At 48.9% G+C, this 20,950-nt stretch overlaps 1 protein-coding gene across 2 annotated transcripts in view; it reads right to left on the bottom strand.

The window, feature by feature from the left end:
* Positions 1-11,476, bottom strand: part of CCDC50 (coiled-coil domain containing 50) — a 44,729-nt gene extending 33,253 nt beyond the window's left edge. Inside the window, exon 1 of one of the 2 annotated variants that reach the window (XM_083739595.1) lies at positions 10,965-11,476. In XM_083739595.1, coding sequence (XP_083595721.1) covers positions 10,965-11,013 — 49 coding nt within the window. In that variant the 5' untranslated portion in view covers positions 11,014-11,476. The remainder of the gene's footprint in view (positions 1-10,964) is intronic. The other variant, XM_083739596.1, reaches the window with a different exon arrangement.
* Positions 11,477-20,950: the final 9,474 nt, after the last annotated feature.

Here is a 20,950-nt window from a genome sequence, read left to right as displayed (position 1 = left end):
AAACACAACAATGACCCAACCGAAGGCAAAAGCAGCCCCATTAGGAATGACTCAAATGACCTTTACCCAAAGGCAGGGAAGGAGGGCTGGCGTCGCGCCATGGAGAATCGGCCAGGATTGGCCGTGGCTGGCGCGTGGAGGTTGCCCTGGCGACGGTGCCCCGCTCTCCACGCTCCGATTCAATGGCTCTTGGCATGTCAACAGATGCGGCCCCCTCCGTCCCCAAGAAGGCCAGACCCACAGCCCAGGTTGTGCTGCCTTTTCCCCTTGCAGATTTGCAGAGCTTTCATGCACTATCTCGGCTTGTAGGAACTCGGCTGTTTTTTGTGCACTTTGGAACTCCCTGCCCCTTGATACCTGCATTCACGGTACTCTCTTGGCGCCTGCTAAAAACAAGGTGCTTAGAAAGTTGGTGTGGATTTAGCATTTATGTTTCAAACCGCTGCTGAAAATCTCTCTTGATATATTTTTCTTCCTTTTATCTTTCTGTAAACTGCTTGCCCCCCTGCCACAATCAACTAGTGCATAAATTTTGTGAAATACATAGTTTCGATCCATGAAAACACCTGAGCCAGTCACTTCCCCACAGCCCCATAAAAATGGCGCAAGGCAGTTGTTAATCTGGAAAAGAGTTTTCCGTAAGTTCAAAAAATCAGTCCCCTTGATCCTATAAAAAGCACAATTCAAAATAGCGGTTTGCACAACCCACTAAGGAGAGTAATAAAAGGTAAAGGGAACCCTGACCATTGGGACCAGTCGTGACCGACTCTGGGGTTGCGGCGCTGATCTCGCTTTATTGGCCAAGGGAGCCAGCGTACAGCTTCCAGGTCTTGTGGCCAGCATGACTAATCCACTTCTGGCAAACCAGAGCAGCACACGGAAATGCCGTTTACCTTCCCGCTGGAGCGGTACCTATTTATCTACTTGCACTTTGACGTGCTTTTGAACTGCTAGGTGGGCAGGAGCTGGGACCGAGCAACGGGAGCTCACCCCGTCGCCGGGATTCAAACCACCGGCAAGTCCAAGAGGCTGTGGTTTAATCCACAGCGCCACCCGCGTCCCTAAGGAAAGTAATAAAGCAATATAATTCAGAACAGTAACAATTCATGGCACATTTACTCAAAGTCCAATTCAAGCTATTTAGTTTAATTCAACAAAACCGACAAACTTGATCCAGTGGTAACGGTTTTTCTAGGTCTGCTAAGCCATTTGCGCCTCTAGCGGCCCCTTGCTGCCCCCTGCCTCTTAGCACCCTCCCAGGTAACCCCACTGCCCTCCCCAGACGGGTGGCACCACCCACTCTGGGAACCACTGGTTAAAGCGAGGCTGGACCATTAGAAATGAAAAGACCCCGGCTTGAACCAGGGCCAAGAATTCAGGAATGAGCAAAGCTTTGAGAGCCACCTCGCTGCAGAGAACCCCCAAACTTGCTTCAAATGAGGCGAAACTTTGGTCACAATTCCAGCTGAGGTTCACCTGCCCTCCTCCTTTGCCCAAGCTGCAAAATGCAAGGGCAGATGCTGTCAACCTGCTGCCCTCTAAATACTTCAGACTACAATTCCCATCAGCGCCGAATGGGAAGCCCCTGGAGGGCACCATGTTGATCCTGAGACGGCTGACCATCACCAAATTGCAAAAAGCAGCTGCTTTGTGGGAGACTCCCCCCGAACCACCACTTTTCAAAGCAGCCCTAGCCAGCTTCTGGGCGCTGGGTGAGCTGTTGGCCGGTCTTGATTTTTACTGCAGGTGCTTTTGAGCAGGAAGCGGGTTCGAGAGGAAGCAAAGAAGGGAGCCAGCTGGCCAGGCAGCCCATGCACCCATTCGCACAGCTGCTGAAAACTGCAGAAGCAGCACCTGCATGCAAACCTCCGTCTAGTGAAAGTGCCCTTTCCCGGTTTGCTCTCTCTCCCTCTCGCAATTGCAAAGGCAGTTTCGCCAATACGGCAGATCTGCTGCTGGGAGTGGCTGGGTAAATAACTAAGGGAGATATGGGAAGGTGTTCTGGCGGGAGGAGAAAGGGAGGTTCTAGAGCTCCACACTGTGTGTGTGTGTGTGTGTGTGTGTGTGTGTGTGAGAGAGAGAGAGAGAGAGAGAGAGAGAGAGAGAGAGAGAGAGAGAGATCTACTCTCTTTCTGAGCTGAATGCTGAAATATGAAATACAGGGAATTCTGAATTGCTCTTGCATTTCAACCTTAAAATAAGAACATATTAAGAGCCCTCTGGGATGCGGGTGGCGCTGTGGGTAAAACCTCAGCGCCTAGGACTTGCCTATCACATGGTCGGCGGTTCGAATCCCTGCGGCGGGGTGCGCTCCCGTCGTTCGGTCCCAGCGCCTGCCAACCTAGCAGTTCGAAAGCACCCCCGGGTGCAAGTAGATAAATAGGGACCGCTTTCTAGCGGGAAGGTAAACGGCGTTTCCGTGTGCGGCTCTGGCTCGCCAGATACAGCTTGTCACGCTGGCCACATGACCCAGAAGTGTCTGCGGACAGCACTGGCTCCCGGCCTCTACAGTGAGATGAGCGCACAACCCTAGAGTCTGGCAAGACTTGCCCGTTCGGGCAGGGATACCTTTACCTTTACCTAAGAGCCCTCTGGATCTGGAATACGTAGAATTTGCAAAGCTGATGGGGAAGATCCGGAATAGCGTTTCAAAAGAACTGGAGCAAATTCACATTACATATGAAAGAACATTGTAAACATCTGAAAATGTTTGCAGCTTTGAGTTGAAATGTTCTGTAATGAGAATAGAAGGAATTGATTTACATTTAATAAGGGGAAATACAAAAATAAGAGAGAAGGTAAAAAAGTGGTTATAGAAATGCAAAGAATAAAGAAAATACGTATGGAATCAGAAAGAGGGGCAGGATGAGGTCGACGCTCGGATAGAGCGATGCTTGAGTTTATTGATTTATGTATGAAAATTGTGATTATGATAAAACTGAAAATGCAATAAGAATTATTATAAAAAAGAGCCTGCTGGATCAGGCCAATGGCCCCTCTGGTCCAGCATCCTATTCTTGCAGCAATCAAGCAGATGCCGGGGGCAAAACTGCAATCAGGATTCGAACACAAGACTCCTTAGTTTCCAGCAGCTGGACTTCAGAACCATTGCAGCCTCTTGACTGTGGAGCCAGAGCAACAGCCACAGTAGCCATCCAAAGCCCCCAGATCTGTGGATCTGTCTAAGCCTCCTTCAAAAACCCTCTAGCTTGGCACCCATTGCAGCAGGGAGTTCCACAGTTTAACAATGTGCTGCGTAAAGAAGGGCTTTCTTTGGCTTGTCCTGAATATGCCAATATTCAGCGTCAATTGAATGTCTACAAGTGCTAGTGTCAGGTCAGAGGGAGGAAAAACTTTCTTCTGTCTGTCCACTTATTGCATGTCACACGCTATGGGGGTCAGCAAACCTTTTCAGCAGGGGGCCGGTCCACTGCCCCTCCTTGTGGGGGGCCAGACTATATTTTGGAAAAACAATGAACGAATTGCTACGACCCACAAATAACCCAGAGGTGCATTTTAAATCAAAACACGCATTCTACTCATGTAAAAACACCAGGCAGGCCGCACAAATAACCCAGAGATGCATTTAAAATAAAAGGACACATTCTACTCATGTAAAAACACGCTGATTCCTGGACCATCCGCAGGCCGGATTTAGAAGGCAACTGGGCCGGATCCGGACCCCAGGCCTTAGGTTGCCTGCCCATGTTTTATTAGCTTCTATCATGGGCTGCCACTCGCTTGCCCTTTTTTTCTCCAAACCCACCAAAAAGATTTCTCCATGCGCAATGGGCGCGACCATCGAATGCCAAGCTACGATTTGCATACAGATACAGTGGACGCTCGGGTTGCGAACATGATCCGTGCAGGATGCACATTCGCAACCCGCAGTGTTCACGCACGTGCGGGTTGCGATTCGGTCCTTCTGCGCTTGCACAAAGCGTGATTTAGCGCTTCTGCACATGCGCAACCGCCGAAACGCAGAAGTAACCGGAGTACTTCTGCAACCTGAAAGAAACGCAACCTGAAGCGGCTGTAAGCCGAGGTATGACTGTATTCCCAAGCGTGCCTAACCCTATCCCTTCCCCTGTTTAGAAAAAGATCTCCGCTAAAATGCTTTCCTTTACACACATCGGCTTTCACATATGGGCACCTCAAATGCCATTTCTTTGCAGGTGAAAATCCAAGGCCCCCCCCCCCCAGCAGTGGGGAAATCTAGTCTGTCTCCGTCTCCCCCCTCCCCACTTTCAAAAGCAACCCGACCCTGACCCCACCCCTTGGCGCTTTTCCCACAGCTCAGAAACAGGGAGAAAAGATCTCTCTTGCAGCATGAAAGGGAGTGCGCGGTTCTTTGTAGCAAGGCAGGCTTGTGATGCGCAGGAGGTTAAGATCAAGGAGCAGCCTGAGCGCTGTGTGCTCTCTGTGGGAGTCCCAGGGGTCCCTCTCTGCGCAAGCCCCCTCCCCGCTTTCAGGGCAGACAACAGCCGGGCTTTGAAAGAGAAGCCCCGGAGGATAATAGGCAAGGACCCTCCCCTCCTGAAAAGAAAATCCAGAGGCTTCAAGTCTGGCTGGGGAAAGGAAAATGGCAAACAAAAGGCCTAATCCTCTCTTGGTCCGCAAGCAAAATGTAGGTTGCAATTCTGTTCCCGGGGAGCAAGGAAAGCCTGTTGGATCAGGCCAATGGCCCACCTAGTCCAGCATTCTGCTCTTGCAGGATTCGAACACAAGAGCCCTCTCCTTCCCTGCAACTGGTTTTGAGAAGCATTGCTGCCTCTAACTTAAGAAGAAGAAGAAGAAGTTATCATTTGGACCCCGCAGATCTGGCTGGGTTTCCCCAGCCACTCTGGGTGGCTTCCAAAAAAGATTAAAAACAAAACATCAAACATTAAAAACTTCCCTGAACAGGGCTGCCTTCAGATATCTTCTAAATGTCAGGTAGTTGTTTATCTCTTTGACATCTGATGGGAGGGAGCTCCACAGGGCGGGCGCCACCACCGAGAAGACCCTCGGCCTGGTTCCCTGTAACCTCACTTCTCCCAGGGAGGGAACTGGCAGAAGGTCCTCGGAGCTGGACCTCAGTGTCCGGGCTGAACAATGGGGGTGGAGACGCTCCTTCAGCTATACTGGGATGAGGCCATTTAGGGCTTGAAACGTCAGCACCAAAACTTTGAATTGTGCTCGGAAACGTCCTGGGAGCCAATGTAGGTTTTTCAAGACCGGTGTTATGTGGTCTTAGCGGCCACTCCCAGTCACCAAAGAACGGGCTAAATCGCACTTCGTGCATGTGCAGAAGCACTGAATCTCAACTCGCGCCACTGCGGGTTGCGAACATGCATCCCACATGGATCACATTCACAACCCGAGTGTCCACTGTATTACAAACAGGTGAACATAATAATACAGTCACACCTCGGGATAAATATGCTTCAGGATAAGTATTTTTGGGTTGCGCTCCACGGCGGCCTGGAAGTAACGGAGCGTGTTATTTCCAGGTTTCGCCTCTCGCGCATGCGCAGATGGCCAAAATGACGTTGCACGCATGCGCAGACGCATCTTACGTTCTATTCAGAATGCGAACGGGGCTCCGGAACGGATCCTGCTCACATCCCAAGGTACCACTGTACGGAAACCTGCAGAGGGCTCAAAGCATTTAAAGGCCACCTTCCCATTCATCCGCAACAGCCCTGCAATGCAGGCCAGCAGGGTTGTCGCCATATTGTGGCCGTGGCGGGAGGGGTGAAAACCTGAGACTGACCTGCCTTTATGGCCACCAGATGTGCTCAGGGGGACGTGGTATTTCAACCAGGAACGTCTTAAGTCGCTGCGCACTGTTTTGGTCCCTGCTCCCCAGCTGCGGGGGAACCTAGCCAACCGTCTCCTTCCGAAGGTGGCGAACTCTCCCTCCTTGGAGGCTTTTAGGTAGAGCTTGGGTGGCCTCCTGTCAGGGATGCTTTAGCTGAGATTCTTGCATTGCAGCGGGTTGGACTAGATGACCCCTGGGGGTCCCTTCCAAGTAACGTCACAATTCTATGAACACCGTTATTTTTATTTATTTGGCCAAAGTCGTTACAAAGGAAGGTGCACGAAAGCAAAACACATTGCCAGGCCAATTGTTATTAAAACTAGGCATGTTGTCAACTGAAAATGAGCTCCCCTGAAGAATTTAACTTACCATCCCCACCAACTTCTATCCTTCAAATTGCCACTCGAAAGGTAAAGCGGGATGTGTTGCTAGTGTGTGCAAAGAGTCCAGATCCGTGGAAACATCAGGTGCATCCACCCAGGCAGGTGGGCAGCTTCACTTGGTCGCAAGTGGCCCACAGGCAGGTGCAAAATGCACATGGCAAATTTCGTTGATCTGTGGAACTCCCTCCCACAGGAGGCAGTGATAGCCACTAACTTGGGAGGCTTTAAAAGAGGACTGCTCTGCCTCCAGGGTTGCAGGCAGCTATGTTTCTGAATGCCAGGTGCTGGAGAGTTGTGTTCGAATCCTGCTTGCGGAATTCCCTTAGGGGCATCTGGTCAGCCACTGCAAGAGCTGGACCAGATGTTTGGGCCACTGGCCCGAACCGGCAGGGACCTGCGATGTTCTCATTTGAAAAACACACCACATGAAAGTGAGTCGCATCAAGGATTGAGCCGTCAGCAGCGTCTGCCGGACGGAAAACTCAGACCTACCCCTTTGTGTGGCAGGAAATGAACATTTCACATTTGAAAACTCTCCGCAACGTCCGCCACAAATTCGGCCCTCGTCACCCACAAAAGGGTCGAGTCCATTTGTCCTATCCCAACATGATTTATGCCAGACACTCTGCCCCAGCCTTGAACTCCAAAGCAATTAACCAGAACTCATCAATGCACATTCATTTCTATAGCAATCACCAAGAAAGCAGTTGATTTCACCGATTCGCACAAACTGAAATAATAGTGCCACGTGCAAGAGCGAGAGAAAATGTACCTCTCAGATCATGATTTGAGCCTGATTTGGTAAAGGCTGCAATCCTTCCCACGTTTACCTGGGAGTAAAGCCAAGGCAACTCAGCAGAGCTCATTTCTGAGCCATGTTAGAAACTTAAGCTAGGTACCAAATGGAGCCTTAAATCTAAGTCACAGTCACCACAACGGAAGATCTGTTCGCTAGGTGGTTGAACTAGATGACCCTGGAGGGACCCTTTTTCCAACGCTAAAATTCTGTGATTCCACGATCCTACTATCTCATTGCCTAACTGCAGCCTGCTGTTGCAACGATTCACTTGTCCCAGCGTGCAAGAAGGAGACACACACAGTGGAAATGGAAATGGTATTAACAATGATCGAAGGCAGAGGTTGTTTAAACTGTGGTCGCCAACCTGGTGCCCAGGTATCTCGCCGTAGTCACAGGTGGACCCGTGCCAGTAGCAAAACACGCCTGGCGCCAGGCTAATTTCTAGCACTAAGCTCCGGCCCCGCAGAGCGGCCAACTTACATCACATGATCCTGGGTACTTGCTTCCTTCCAACAGGAATGGCCAGCTTTGGTGGGCTGTGGGCACCTCTGGGTTTTGGAGCACCCCCCTGGATCCTTCCCCAATTCCTTCACGGGATCAGCTCCCCCACCCAGAGAAAGAGGCGCAGAGAGAACACAAACGCTTCGCTTTCCCAAGAGATCCAGGCAAAACCTGTGCCTTGGAAACGACATGGACCTGAAAAGGGGGCCGTTTTTCCAGCTTCCTCCTTTAGTCCTATGTTCCTGTTCAAGGGAGAAAAAATAAAGACCCTTATTTCTTGACCAAGCAGGGTATAAAAGGGGGTTGTGGGTCAAAGGATCTGTGGGCACTGGGGGGGGGCATAATAATAATAAAAAATTATCATTTGTACCCCGCCCATTGCTGGGTTTCCCCAGCCACTCTGGGCAGCTTCCAACAAAGATTAAAAATACTTTAAAATGTCACACATTAAAAGCTTCCCTAAACAGGGCTGCCTTCAGATGTCTTCTAAATGTCAGCTAGTTGTTTATTTTCCTTGACATTTGATGGGAGGGTGTTTCACAGGGCGGGTGCCACCACCGAGAAGGCCCTTTGCCTGGTTCCCTGTAGCTTTGCTTCTCACAATGAGGGAACCGCCAGAAGACCCTCGGAGCTGGACCTCAGTGTCCGGGCTGAACGATGGGGTGGAGACGCTCCTTCAGGTCTGCTGGGCCTTTGAGGCCGTTTAGGGCTTTCAGGGTCAGCACCAACACTTTGAATTGTGCTCAGAAACGTACTGGGAGCCAATGTAGGTCTTTCAGGACCAGTGCTATATGTTCTCGGCAGCCGCTCCAGTCACCAGTCTAGCTGCCGCATTCTGGATTAGTTGTAGTTTCCGGGTCACCTTCAAAGGTAGCCCCACGTAAAGCGTATTGCAGTAGTCCAAGCAGGAGATAACTAGAGCGTGCACCACTCTGTCGAGACAGTCCGTGGGCAGGTAGGGTCTCATCCTGCATACCAGATGGAGCTGGTAAACAGCTGCCCTGGACACAGAATTGACCTGCGCCTCCAAACATCGTCTGGAGGCGATGAAAGGTCTTCCTCCCTTGTTTAAGATCCAGTAAGGGAACTGCTAGAAGGCCCTTAGAGCTGGACCTCAGTGTCCAGGCTGAACGATGGGGATGGAGACGCTCCTTCGGGTCTACTGGGCTGAGGCACTGCGCCCACGAGCACCGTGTTAGCGACCCTTGCCTCCAGGTACAGGGCAGTATATGAATTCAATAAACAATAAAAATAAAGAATAACACACATCCCATCCCAGAGTATTTGGAAGAGTAGAAATACCTTTCTTTGCTCCCATGCCGGAAGTAGGACTGGGCCAGGAGATAGGCTCCAACATTTCCTGTTTTGCAGGGGGTGGGATGGATGTCCCCTGGGGATCCCTGCCAGCTCTACTATTTTATGATACCGTGATAGAAAAAAGCCACACAGCTTAAAAAAAACAAAACACACACACCCTGCATTTAAACCCTATTTCCCAACCCAAAGCGAAGAGGCAGCTCACAATAAAAAGAGGATAAGAGAATAAAATGATAAAATATAAAAGGCAAAAAGGAGCTAAAAGCACAGCTGCAAGATCTGAAAGGTTAGGCAGCTATGTTTTTATCAATAAAAATGTGCTACAATTAATTTGGGCGATCCACCCCTCCCACAAATTTATTTTTTTAAAAATTCAAGTACTTAAAAACCCAGAGTGTGGTGTGGTGTAGTGGTTAGAGTGTTGGACCAGGACCAGGGTTCAAATCCCCACTTGGCTATGAAGCTCAGGCCAGTCACCGTCTCTCAGCCTGACCTCCCTTGCAGGGTTGTTGTGGAGAAATTAAATGAGGCGGGAGAGAATTATTATTATTATTATTATTATTATTATTATTATTATTATTATTATTATGTCAGCCTGAACTCCTTGGAGGAAAGAGCTGGGATATAAATGCAATAAACAAGGGGGGGGGGGGAGTCTGAGGTCAAGCCCAGTTTTAAAAGACGCATCCTCTGCAGGGGGGTGGACTAGAGGACCTTTTAGATCCCTTCTAATCCTATGATCCTTTTGTCCTCTGCCCCTTTTTGTCTGAGTGGAGGGGAAGGCCACGACGCACAAAGGAAGTGGACCTTATGGGCAGAAACGAATGCAGAAAAATCCCTGCACCGAGAAAGGTAGCAGCTTGGGGCGGCAAGGGGTCAACGGGGGCCTTTTGCCCTTTGCCCCAGACCCACCCTGGACTGCAGCTCAGTGGTTACAGCAGCTGCTTGGCATGCAGAAGGAGGTGCCGGGTTCAGCGCCCCAAGGGCAGCCACGACAGCCAGGGGAAAAACAGCTTCCTACATGGATCAACCCTTTGCCCAGATTCACAAGAACTAGGATCTGGTTTATTTGGGGGGCCAGGGCTGGGGTGGGGGAGAGAGCAGCTGCTGCCGGCCAGAGCAGGACTAGAGGGGTACGAATCGTGACAGCTTCCTAGGTCTCCAACTGCCCGGGAGATCCGTGGCACGTCTGAAAGGGGCTCCCCGTGTTCCCCATCGCAACGGGGCGCGGCGCCAGGCAGACCCCCGATCCGGCCCTCCAGGCTTTCTGATCAACGAGTGCCACGGGGGGGGGGGGGCATCCGGCATAGAGACCCACCGGCGGTAGAAACCCCCTCCAGTCCCTCCCCCGCAGAAGGGAGAAAGGATTAGACCCCCCCTCCAGACTCCGAAAAGGGGGCGCAGAGGAGGTCACCCAAAGGCACCTTTGCGACGCAGGCGACGGCGGGGGTGGGGAGAGAGGTATTCTCGGACGCCCCCCCCCACAAAAGGAAACGCCCCCCAAGAGTCTCGCAAAGGGGTCTCCTCCCTCTCGCCCCGCCCAGGGTCCTGCATGGGGGTCTCCCTTCCCTCGCCCCCCCCCCACAGAGTCTTGCCAAGGGGTCTCCCTTCTCCCCAATGCCGCCTCCTCCCCCAGTCTTGCAAAGGGGTCTCCTTCCGTCCCTCGACGCCCCCCCCCCAATTCCCGGTGTCTCGCAAAAGGGTCTCCTTTCTCCCCAACGCCGCCCCCCCAGTCTTGCAAAGGGGTCTCCCTTCCCCCCCACCCCCTCCCCAAGTCTTCCAAGGGTGTCTCCTTCCTTCCCTCGACCCCCCCCCCATTCCCGGTGTCTGGCAAAGGGGTCTCCTCTCCCTCGACCCCCCCCCCGCCCCAGTCTTGCAAAGGGGTCTACTTTCTTTCCTCGACGCCCCCCTCCCGGTCCGCTTGCAAAAGAGTCTCCCTCCCACCAACCCCCCCCCCGTCTCGTAAAAGGGTCTCCCTTCTCCCACCGCCCCCTCCCCAAGTCTTCCAAGGGGGTCTCCTTCCTTCTCTCGACCCCCCCCCCCATTCCCGGTGTCTCGCAAAAGGGTCTCCTTTCTCCCCAACGCCGCCCCCCCCCAGTCTTGCAAAGGGGTCTCCCTTCCCCCCCCCCACGACCCCCCCCGCCCCTTCTTCCCCGCCTACCTTCCTTGACTCCCGGCAGTTTGGACTGGTCGATGCTGATCTCAGCCATGTTGGCTTCGGGCGGCGGCGGCGGATCCTTTTCCCGGCGCGCCCCCCCCCCCAGCTGCTCTGGCCGCCGCCCCCGCCGGGGAAGGGGCCGAGCCCCCGGCCGCCTCGCTGCGCAAGCCGGAGGGCCCGATCCCCCGGGAGCAGCGGTGGCTGCAAGACGCCGGAGCTTTTTTTTCCTTCCCTGGGGCGGGGAGGTGTCCTGCGCGCCCCCGCTCGCGCCCTGCCCGCCTTCGGGAAGGGGCGGCTTACTCCCGAGTAAGCCCGGAGGAAGCCCGGCGGCGGGGATCGTGGCCTCCTCCTTCTCCTCCTCCTCTCTCCACCCAGGAGCTTGGGGGAGCGAGCAGCCCGTGCGCCCGCGCGTAAAAGCGCAACCTCCGCGGGCCTTTGGGTCTCCTCGGCTCCGCTGCAAAGCTTGCCAAAAAAGAGAGAAAATAGCAGCGCTTGAACCCGAAAGTGGGCAGCGCCACTTTCCCTTTCTCCGCCTCCTCCTGCTCAGCCCTCCCCCGCGGAATGCTGGGAAGTGTAGTTTTTTTAAAAAATGATATTTTATTAAGTTTTAAGAACAACAACAAACAGAAAAAGGAAAAAACACATACACAAAAATATAAAGTTATAAAATACAAAAAATACAGAAATTTAACTTAGAGAAAAAAGAAAAACAAAAAAGAAAAGAAAAAGCACATTAAAAACACACACACAAAAATCCCTCTTTTTAATTCCTCATCTTTGATTCACTTATTTTCCTGACTTCCTCACATCTCCCTTTTTTGTATCCCTATTGAAAATTAGTTCAGCAAATTCATATCCAATTAATTTATCTATTATAGATAGATAGATAGATAGATAGATAGATAGATAGATAAATTTATTGTCATTGTCCGTATATACACAGTATACACAACAACGAAAATCAAACACCCGAGACCGGATTCACATACACATTCGCACGTATCTCCAACACTCTCATCCTATGCAGACATAATCTATTAGAACATAACATAATCCAGAATATAACATAACCTATTTGAAGCATAGCATAACCTAAAACCTATCTCATTCCTTACTACTCACTGCTTGCTATTTCTTACAACTGGCCCTGAGATCATTATTTAGTGCAATCAGAGCTCTTGGATAGAAACTATTCAGAAGGCGTGTGGTTCGTGTTTTCATTGTCCTTCCTATTATCAATCCAATCTTATTTTTTACCTTGTTGCTAGAACCCCTTCAGTTCATTTCAATGTCATTAACATTCCAAAATTTTACAGTGTTTCTGTAGATAAATTTTAAATTTCCTCCAATCTTCTTCCACCAACTCTTCTCCCTGGTCTCGCATTCTGCCAGTCATTTCCGCCATTTCCATGTAGTCCATTACTTGCATCTGCCATTCTTCCAGAGTGGGTAGGTCTTGTGTCTTCCAATGCTTTGCGATGAGTATTCTTGCTGCTGCTGTAGCGTACATCAAGAAAGTTCTATCCTTCTTTGGCACCAATTGGTCGACTATGCCCAGGAGAAAGGCCTCTGGTTTCTTAGGGAAAGTGTATTTAAATACCTTTTTTATTTCATGATAGATCATCTCCCAGAAAGCCTTAATCCTTGGGCACGTCCACCAAAGGTGAAAGAATGTACCTTCAGTTTCTTTACATTTCCAACATTTATTATCGGGCAAATGGTATATTCTTGCAAGCTTGACTGGGGTCATGTACCACCTGTGCATCATTTTCATAATATTCTCTCTCAAGGCATTACATGCCGTGAATTTAATCCCGGTGGTCCACAACTTCTCTCTGGGAAGTGTAGTTTTGAGAGATTCCATTATTGTGGGGGGGGGGGGTTGGCACCGTGCGCTTTCTCAGCCGCTTCAATGCGCGCCGCAAGATTTGCAACCTGTTCCCGGGACGAGGGACTTTCCCTTGCATCTCCCATCAAAAGTGACCCACCTGCTTCAGCTCTGAAGGTCTGCCCCGCAACAATCACCTGAGATCCTTTTATGGCGGGGGAGTGTGCTATCCAATAAATCATTAAAAAAACTAACTGAGGTTCTGCCTGCCTCCCAACATTATGCCCATGCCCAGCATCCTGTTCCCACAATGGCCAACTAGATGCCCCAGTGTTGGGGCGCCAACTGTAGGGGGCTTTGGGTGCCTGAGCACCCATAAAATTTTGGTTGTGGGGGCTGAGCACCCACACTGCAAAGTCAGGGGGCGCGTGTGACCAAAATTTAATTTATTTTAACAATCATTGTAAACAGTTAAAATCATTAGTATGATTGGAATAACGCTTTGCAGTTTAATGGTGAATTTTCTTCTTTGGTATCTTGCTTTTATGATGTATGTTGAATATGTGATTGCAAAAAATTAATTTGAAAAAGCAAATACATTTATCAAAGAGAGAGAGGAACGCAGGAGGGGTCCTGTGATTTCCAGCAACTGGGACTCAAAAGCATCGCTGCCTCTGACTGATTGTCCTCTTAATTAAGGCCCTCCAAGTTGGCGGTCCTCACTGCCTCCTGTGGCAGGGAGTTCCGCAGTTGCACAGTCGGGGAAATGCCCTCCTTCCCAGAGATGTCCCCCCCCCAACTTCAAAATCCCACCTGGGAAGAGATTTGGATCCGTATGTGAAGAGAGCATTGGGAAACCGAGCTCATCTCCCTGCGTCCAGGAGTCTTCTTCATCGCAGCCTCTGCCTTCCTGGTAACCCCGTAATAAGCCAAGCCAAGGGCATGATTAGGTGGTTTGCCAAATGACAGGAGGAGGATTTTTGTGGCTTCTGTGGCTGCTCTTAAGGAGCTGGGATGGCAGGTTGGCCGGCCTGCGTTGGTCACAACTTGCTAGCCTTATAATAGCCCTGGGCTGCGACGGAACTAAAAATGCGAGGCTGTTTCACACAACCTGACACCTTCCTGCTGAAAGGCGTCTTCTGCCTGTCCTGGAGCCCTTTGACTCGCAGCCTTTCTCCACCTGTGGGTCCCCAGATGTTGTTGGACTACAACTCCCATCACCCCTAGCTAGGAAGGCCAGAGTTCAGGGATGATGGGAGTTGTAGTCCAACAACATCTGGGGAACCACAGGTTGAGAACCCAGAGGAACAGCCCCTGAGGAGGAAACAGCAAAAGAGAGGAGTGAAGAACATGAGAAGAGCCTGCTGGATCAGGACCATGGCCTGCCTAGTCCAGCACCCTGTTCTCACAGGGGCCAACCAGATGCCCCCCCCCAAAAAAAACCTGCAAGCAGGATTCGAACACAAGACCACTCTCCCCTCCCATAGTTTCCAGTGCCTGGGATTCATAAGCACCGCTTTGCCTCCAGCTATGGAGACAGAGCCAGGCTGACTCATAGCCGTCTCCTCCTCCTCCCTGAATTTGTCTATTCCTTCTTTAAAGCCATCCTGGTTGGTGGCCTTCATTTCACCTTGTGGGAGGGAGTTCCATAGTTTAACTCTGCGCTCTATGAAAATGTCCTTTCTGTCTTTTTCTTTCTTTTTTAAATTTTTGTTGGAAATTTTATTTATAACATAAAATAAACCCCCCACCCTCCAAACAGAAATCCACCCTCATTAAACATGAACATAGCATACAATAAGCATAAAATACAACAATACAAACAAGCAAATAAAAGACTTCCTTTATCCTGTATCTGGCTGTTACCGGAAAAATCTGAGGGCTCCCTTGGACAAAAAGTAAAGACACCAACCAGAGTAAATTGGAGCAAAACAGCAGCCTGTAGGCTTGGTCTTTATTGAACTGTTGCAACAGGGTATTCCCCTCACTTGCAGGAGAGAGGAAAGACCCAGAAGAATAGTGTGCAAGGTCTTATAAAAACTTTTGAAATTCCCCTCCTCTAGATCAAGCCCACCCCCAGAAACATCATGCATACATTACAGAAAGGAGGGGTTGAGGGAGGAGTTGGTGGTAACCTGAGTGTCTTGTCACCTGGCTGGTTCCCCCTTTCCCCCCTCCCCCTGAGTCACTTCCAGGAGACAAAGGGGAGTTTGCAGTTTCCTGCCCCCAGAGGGAAGATCTGATCATTGTCCTTTGTTTCAGTCCATGCTGAATCCACTCCCATATGCAAGTTCTTTGTGATCTTGATTGTCTTCTGTCTGGGATCATCAGGGTTGGCATGGGCAGGGCTCCTGTTTATGTGCTGAGACAGTGAAGGGATTATGGCTGACCAGGACTAAGTCACCCCCCTTTGTTAGTTCTTGTCATATGGAGTAAAATAAAAATGGAACAGTGCAAATCCGATGTATGGTTGATTTTCTATGAATTTATAACAGAAATGTGGCGTATGTAGTGTGTGAGTGTGTAGTTTATACAAACAGAATGATTGGGGTGGGGGGGTTCCTGCTACATGGCCTCCTTATTTACTTCTTATAAGCTGCTTCCTTTATGAATAATTAAGATTTTTCTAATTATGACTTAAATATCCACAAAGTCTCCTGCAGACATTAATCAAACAAGTCCAGCTATGAATTTTAGGGCTCTGTTTTGTGAAGTATTCTCTGCATTTTCCCCATGCTTTTTGAAACTCTTGTCTAGTGTGATCTCTAATTGCCTCTGTTAATCTAGCCAGTTCAATATACTCGAACAGTTTGTCTTGCCATTCCTTTTTTGTTGGCAAAGTTTCTTTTTTTCCAGTTTTTTAGCAATTAGGATCCTTGCCGCTCCTGTGGCATAGAGGAATATTTTCTTATCTTCTCTTGCTATACCTGTGTCCGTTATCCCTAGTAGAAAAGCTTCTGTATTTTTCATAAAGTAATACTTAAACATTTTTTTAAGCTCGTCATATACTATGTTCCAGAAGCTTTTGATTTTTTCACAGGTCCACCAAACATTTATAAGTGTCCCCTGTGGAAAACGTCCTTTCTTTGATCGGCCCTGAATCTTCCAACGTTTGGCTGGATTGCTGTCCACCCTTTCTAAGTCCTATGACAGCTACAATAAACCTACCATTAAAATTATGGACCGGTCATTTCTTCGTCAGAGGGCAAATGGGCAAATTTAGCAAGGGAGCAAATACTCCCCCCCCCCACTGTAACTATCTACCTGTTATGAAGTAATAAATAATTTTGATTGAGCTAAAAAACAAAACACATATATATCTAGGTAATACCGAAATGTATACCTAGGTAAAGGGACCCCTGACCATTAGGTCCAGTCGTGGCCGACTCTGGGGTTGCGGTGCTCATCTCACTTTACTGGCCGAGGGAGCCGGCATACAGCTTCCGGGTCATGTGGCCAGCATGACTAAGCTGCTTCTGGCGAACCAGAGCAGCGCACGGAAACGCCGTTTACCTTCCCGCCGGAGTGGTATCTATTTATCTACTTGCACTTTGACGTGCTTTCGAACTGCTAGGTGGGCAGGAGCTGGGACAGGGCAATGGGAGCTCACCCCGTCGCGGGGATTCGGACCGCCGACCTTCTGATCAGCAAGTCCTAGGCTCTGTGGTTTAACCCACAGCTCCACCCGTTTCACTAAAGGACGTTTACCAAAGATGCACTGCACTAGTGGCGGCGCTTGTCATTCATGATGGCGGTGCTTGTCAGACTCAACAACGGCGCCATGTATGCGAAATTAACTCTTACGTCAAAATATTATGTTACGTATGGTATTGAGCTGCCATGCGGCAGCGCGGTGAGTCAGCGGCACCTTTGACACAACTGATGTTTCTCCTCAGGAGGTGCCTAAACAATACTCATAAGTTTAAGTGTGGTGGTCTTGCATACTTAAGTACAAGTGTATTGTAAAGAAACGAGCAAATAAAGAAATTTGTTTCTTTTCCCTCCCTTCTTTCATAAACAAGGCGTCAGCGTGGTGTCTGACATAAGCGTAATAAAAGTTAATTTGGGGGCCACACTAAATTTGGGGGTGCTGGCTGGATCTTTGCACCCCGGCGGCGCATTTACTAAAGACAGCACTGGTTAGGGATGCTTTAAATGAGACACCTGCATGGCAGGGGGTTGGACTAGATGACCCTTGGATCCCTTCCGACTCTACAATTCTATGATTCTATGTCTCCTCCTCCTCCAGGCCTGCACATAACTTCTCAAAATTCATTTCCTGAAGGAGCTGGATTTCCAGGCTGGTGGGAGTCAGGCTTTTCCCAGGTCACGAGAAAAGAGGCATGCAGCCTTTGTGTGGGTTTTTGCTCAATTGCAGGCAGGCAGGCAGGCAGGCAGGTTAAATGCGGGAGCCTCTCTCTTCCTCTCTCTTTCCATGTTGAAAGCAACATCCATTCCTCCCCACGGAACTTGCATGTTGGAGCTGAGATTCCTGCATTTTAGGGGGTTGAGCTAGATGGCCCCTGGGGGTCCCTTCCGACTCTACAATTCTATAATTCTGACCAGAATCTGTTTGGGGTCTTTATACCCTTCACTTTTCCTGGCCATATCACAACAGAACTTTAATTATCAGTCATTTTTTAATTAAAGGACGGACAATGTTTATTCCTCATGCTGGCCATATTTTTATTAATCGTTCTCAAGCCTCTGCAAAATTGAGTCTCTAAATTCCAATGCATCTTAATTATAACTTGCTGCCTCTTACAGGAATGGCTTCTGCAGCTCAACATCTCCATCTTACTCAAAATAGATCCATCTTTGCCGTTTTCTGCATACAAAGTGATAATATTAATTGTCGCGCATGTTGCTCGTTTGCTTACTAAGAGATCTAGGGAGGTTTGGTTGACGCCTCGCCTGTTGCATTTCACGCAAACTCGTGAGTTGCCTTTTTTTGCAGGCAGGGGAGGGGATAGGTTTACTAATTTCAAAGAATGATAGAATTGTAGAGCTGCGAGCAACCCCAAGGATCATCTAGTCCAACCCCTTGCAGCGCAGGAATCTCACAATTTAATTTAATTCAATTTGATGAATTGAAGGAAGGTGGGGGAGGAAGGTCCAGAACTCAAATCTATTTATATACCTCCGTTCATAAAAAAAATAAAAATCAGTTGTGCATAAAATCATACAACCAAAACTATACAAAGTCAGAAATCAGCTAACTATTGGGGGAAATTCTGGAAAAGTGACTTGAAATTTACAGCATGTTATTCTTTGAAGGAGAACTGTCTGAAAATGATTCACAGTTGGTATTTAACTCTGAGTAGGATGCTAAGATGTATAAGACTGAATTAGATAAGTGCTGGAGATGTGGAACATAGCATTCAGATGACAGATTGGGGAAGATTATGGGGGAAAGATTTAAAATTTACGGCCTGTACTGCATTTAAAGAGAATTATATGAAAATGATGTACAGGTGGTATTTAACACCAGTTAAATTAGCAAAAATGTATAAAAGAAAAGAAATCAAGTGTTGTAAATATAAAGAAGTAGAGGGTGGTGGCAATGTAAGGTTATAAAAGGTTTCTGGGAAATGATTTACAACAAATTGAAAAAAAATGTTAAAAATAACCTTTGTTAAAAAACCAGAAGCATTTTTAATATGAATGAATATACCGAAAGAATACAAGAATTTGTGTTTGTATCTGTGCAAATGAAACCATATATCCTAAAGACACTGCACTCTCCACGGACCTTCATTCCAAGAAAACTGAACCCCAGGAAATGCCGGGAACCCCTGGGGTCTCTCACTTCACAGAGGTTGGAATGGCCTAGAACAATACAGAGGGCCCTGAAATTTCTCAGAAACAGCCTAGCTGTCAAAGGTGCAAATGACAGTTTATGGATGTGAGACGTCACAGCTTCCAAAATATATCGGAATCTGAATTTCAGAGGGGATGCCTGAGTTTTGCATTCTTGGTTGGGGCCAAGGCTTCTGCCAGGTATTCCAGGAAGTTCACACAGAAGAGCATGATGGGAATATCCCCTCGTAACATCAAGAGGGGTGTTAATCAGTGTTCACCGTGTCTGAAATGCACCTCGATCAGATTACCATCAGCCAAAGTGTTGTCTGTCTTCTTTCGTTTTTTTGCTCTGAACAGTCAAGCCTTTGTAATTTGAGAGTTCCTCTCCAGCCTTTCTAATGATAAAGAGCATTTTGTTTCGCTGTGATACGTTTCAAAAGCAATTAGTGGGCTCTTGGCTGGCTTCAGACAGATGCCTGCTTTATTCCCTTTGGCAGATTATTGTCATCTCCTTTTTTAAGTTTGGGGAAAATCACTATAGCAAATTAGCAAGGATGGCACCAGGGTTAGGGAGATATTGGCTGCCCACAAGTGCCCTGCAGTTCAGATTGCATGTTTGTACAGCAGCTGAGCACTGCGATGCCAGATCTAAAGAGAGGAATATCTCCCTTTTCTTACAGAACAGCCCCTGGCAAAGCGAAATAAATGAAGTTGAGAGACTGAGAAAACAGCATCCTGTGGAACTGGGCGCCACCAGAGATGTGGGAGTGAATAAAAGCTTAATCAGTTTTCAAAGGAGATTTTGAAGGGTTGTTGTTTTGGCCATCCAAATAAAGGGTATTTAAAAATTCACTTCAGGGTCTATTTTAATTGAGAATCAACTTAAGCAACATTGTCACAAGATCAGTCAGTGGCTCATATCCATCAAGTGCTTTGTCATCTGACTAGTGCCAACCTTTGCCAACCTTGTGCCCCCCCCAGATGTTTTGGATGAGAACTGTCCTGGCTGGGGCGGAAGGAAGTTGGCGTCCAAAACATCTGAGGTCTCTTCTCTTCTGAATCCCAGTTGTTGGAAACCGCAGGAGGGAAGAGTTGATCCTGTGTTTGAATCCTGCTTGCGGGTTTCCCATCATGGCCATCTGGTTGGCCGCTGTAGGAACAAGAAGCTGGACCAGATGGGCCCTCTTTGGCCGAATCCAGCAGGGGTATTCTCATGTTCCAGAGAGTCTAACAACAACAGCAGCAGCAGTAGCAGCAGCAGCAACAACAACAACAACAACAACTTATTTATACCCTGCCCATCTGGCTGGGCTTCCCCAGCCACTCTGGGCGGCTTCCAAAAAAATATTAAAATACAGTAATGCATCAAACATTAAAAGTTTCCCTAAACAGAGCTGCCTTCAGATGTCTTCTAAAAGCCTGGTAGTTGTTGTTCTCTTTGACATCTGGTGGGAGGGCGTTCCGCAGGGCGGGCGCCACCACCGAGAAGGCCCTCTGCCTGGTTCCCTGTAGCTTTGCTTCTCATAGTGAGGGAACTGCCAGAAGGCCCTCGGAGCTGGACCTCAGTGTCTGGGCAGAGTAATGGGGGTGGAGATGCTCCTTTAGATATATTGGACTGAGGCTGTTTAGGGCTTTAAAGGTCAACACCAACACTTGGAATTGTGCTCCGAAACGTACTGGGAGCCAGTGTAGGTATTTCAAGACCGGTGTTATGTGGTCTTGGCAGCCACTCCCAGTCCCCAGTCTAGCTGCCGCATTCTGGATTAATTGCAGTTTCCGGGTCACCTTCAAAGGTAGCCCCATGTAGTGCGCATTGCAGTAGTCCAAGCGGGAGATAACCAGAGCATACACCACTCTGGTCCTAGAGAACTTTGAGTTTTATTTAGGCAATAACTCTTGGAGTGCAGCTCCCGGCTCTGCTGAACCATCAAAGGCCTCCTCCAGCTGCCACCCAGGAGGAAAGAGACTCAGATCCTGCGGGAGGCGAAGGCTCCATCTCCTGCCTTTGTTGTGTTGTGTTTTGTGTGTGTGGTTGTGGAAGACAACCAGCTGAGACTCCGCATCATGATTTCCCCTCTCGATGGTTCCCAAGATCAAATATTCTCCATAAGTTTTGTGGCGAACCATGAGCGTTTTCTTTAATCTCTCAGGACAGCCCGTGAGACTTGCTTCCTTGGCCCACCTTGAAGACAGAATAAAACCCAAACAAAGATTGCAATGCCAGGTGTTTCTCTCCCCCCCATTCTTCTTTTTCTAATTTTTGTGTTGCACCACAACTCCTGGAGCCATATTCTGATGCGAGTGGCGGGTGTCCTGCAAAACACTCCACACGCAAGGAGCTTGGAACATCTGTTCTCAA

Source organism: Podarcis gaigeae (assembly GCF_964106915.1).
Source record: "Podarcis gaigeae genome assembly, chromosome: 5".
In the NCBI taxonomy this organism is placed as follows: Eukaryota; Metazoa; Chordata; class Lepidosauria; order Squamata; family Lacertidae; genus Podarcis; species Podarcis gaigeae.
The sequence above is the reverse complement of the archived record's forward strand: the minus strand, read 5'-3'. Positions and strand labels throughout refer to the sequence as shown.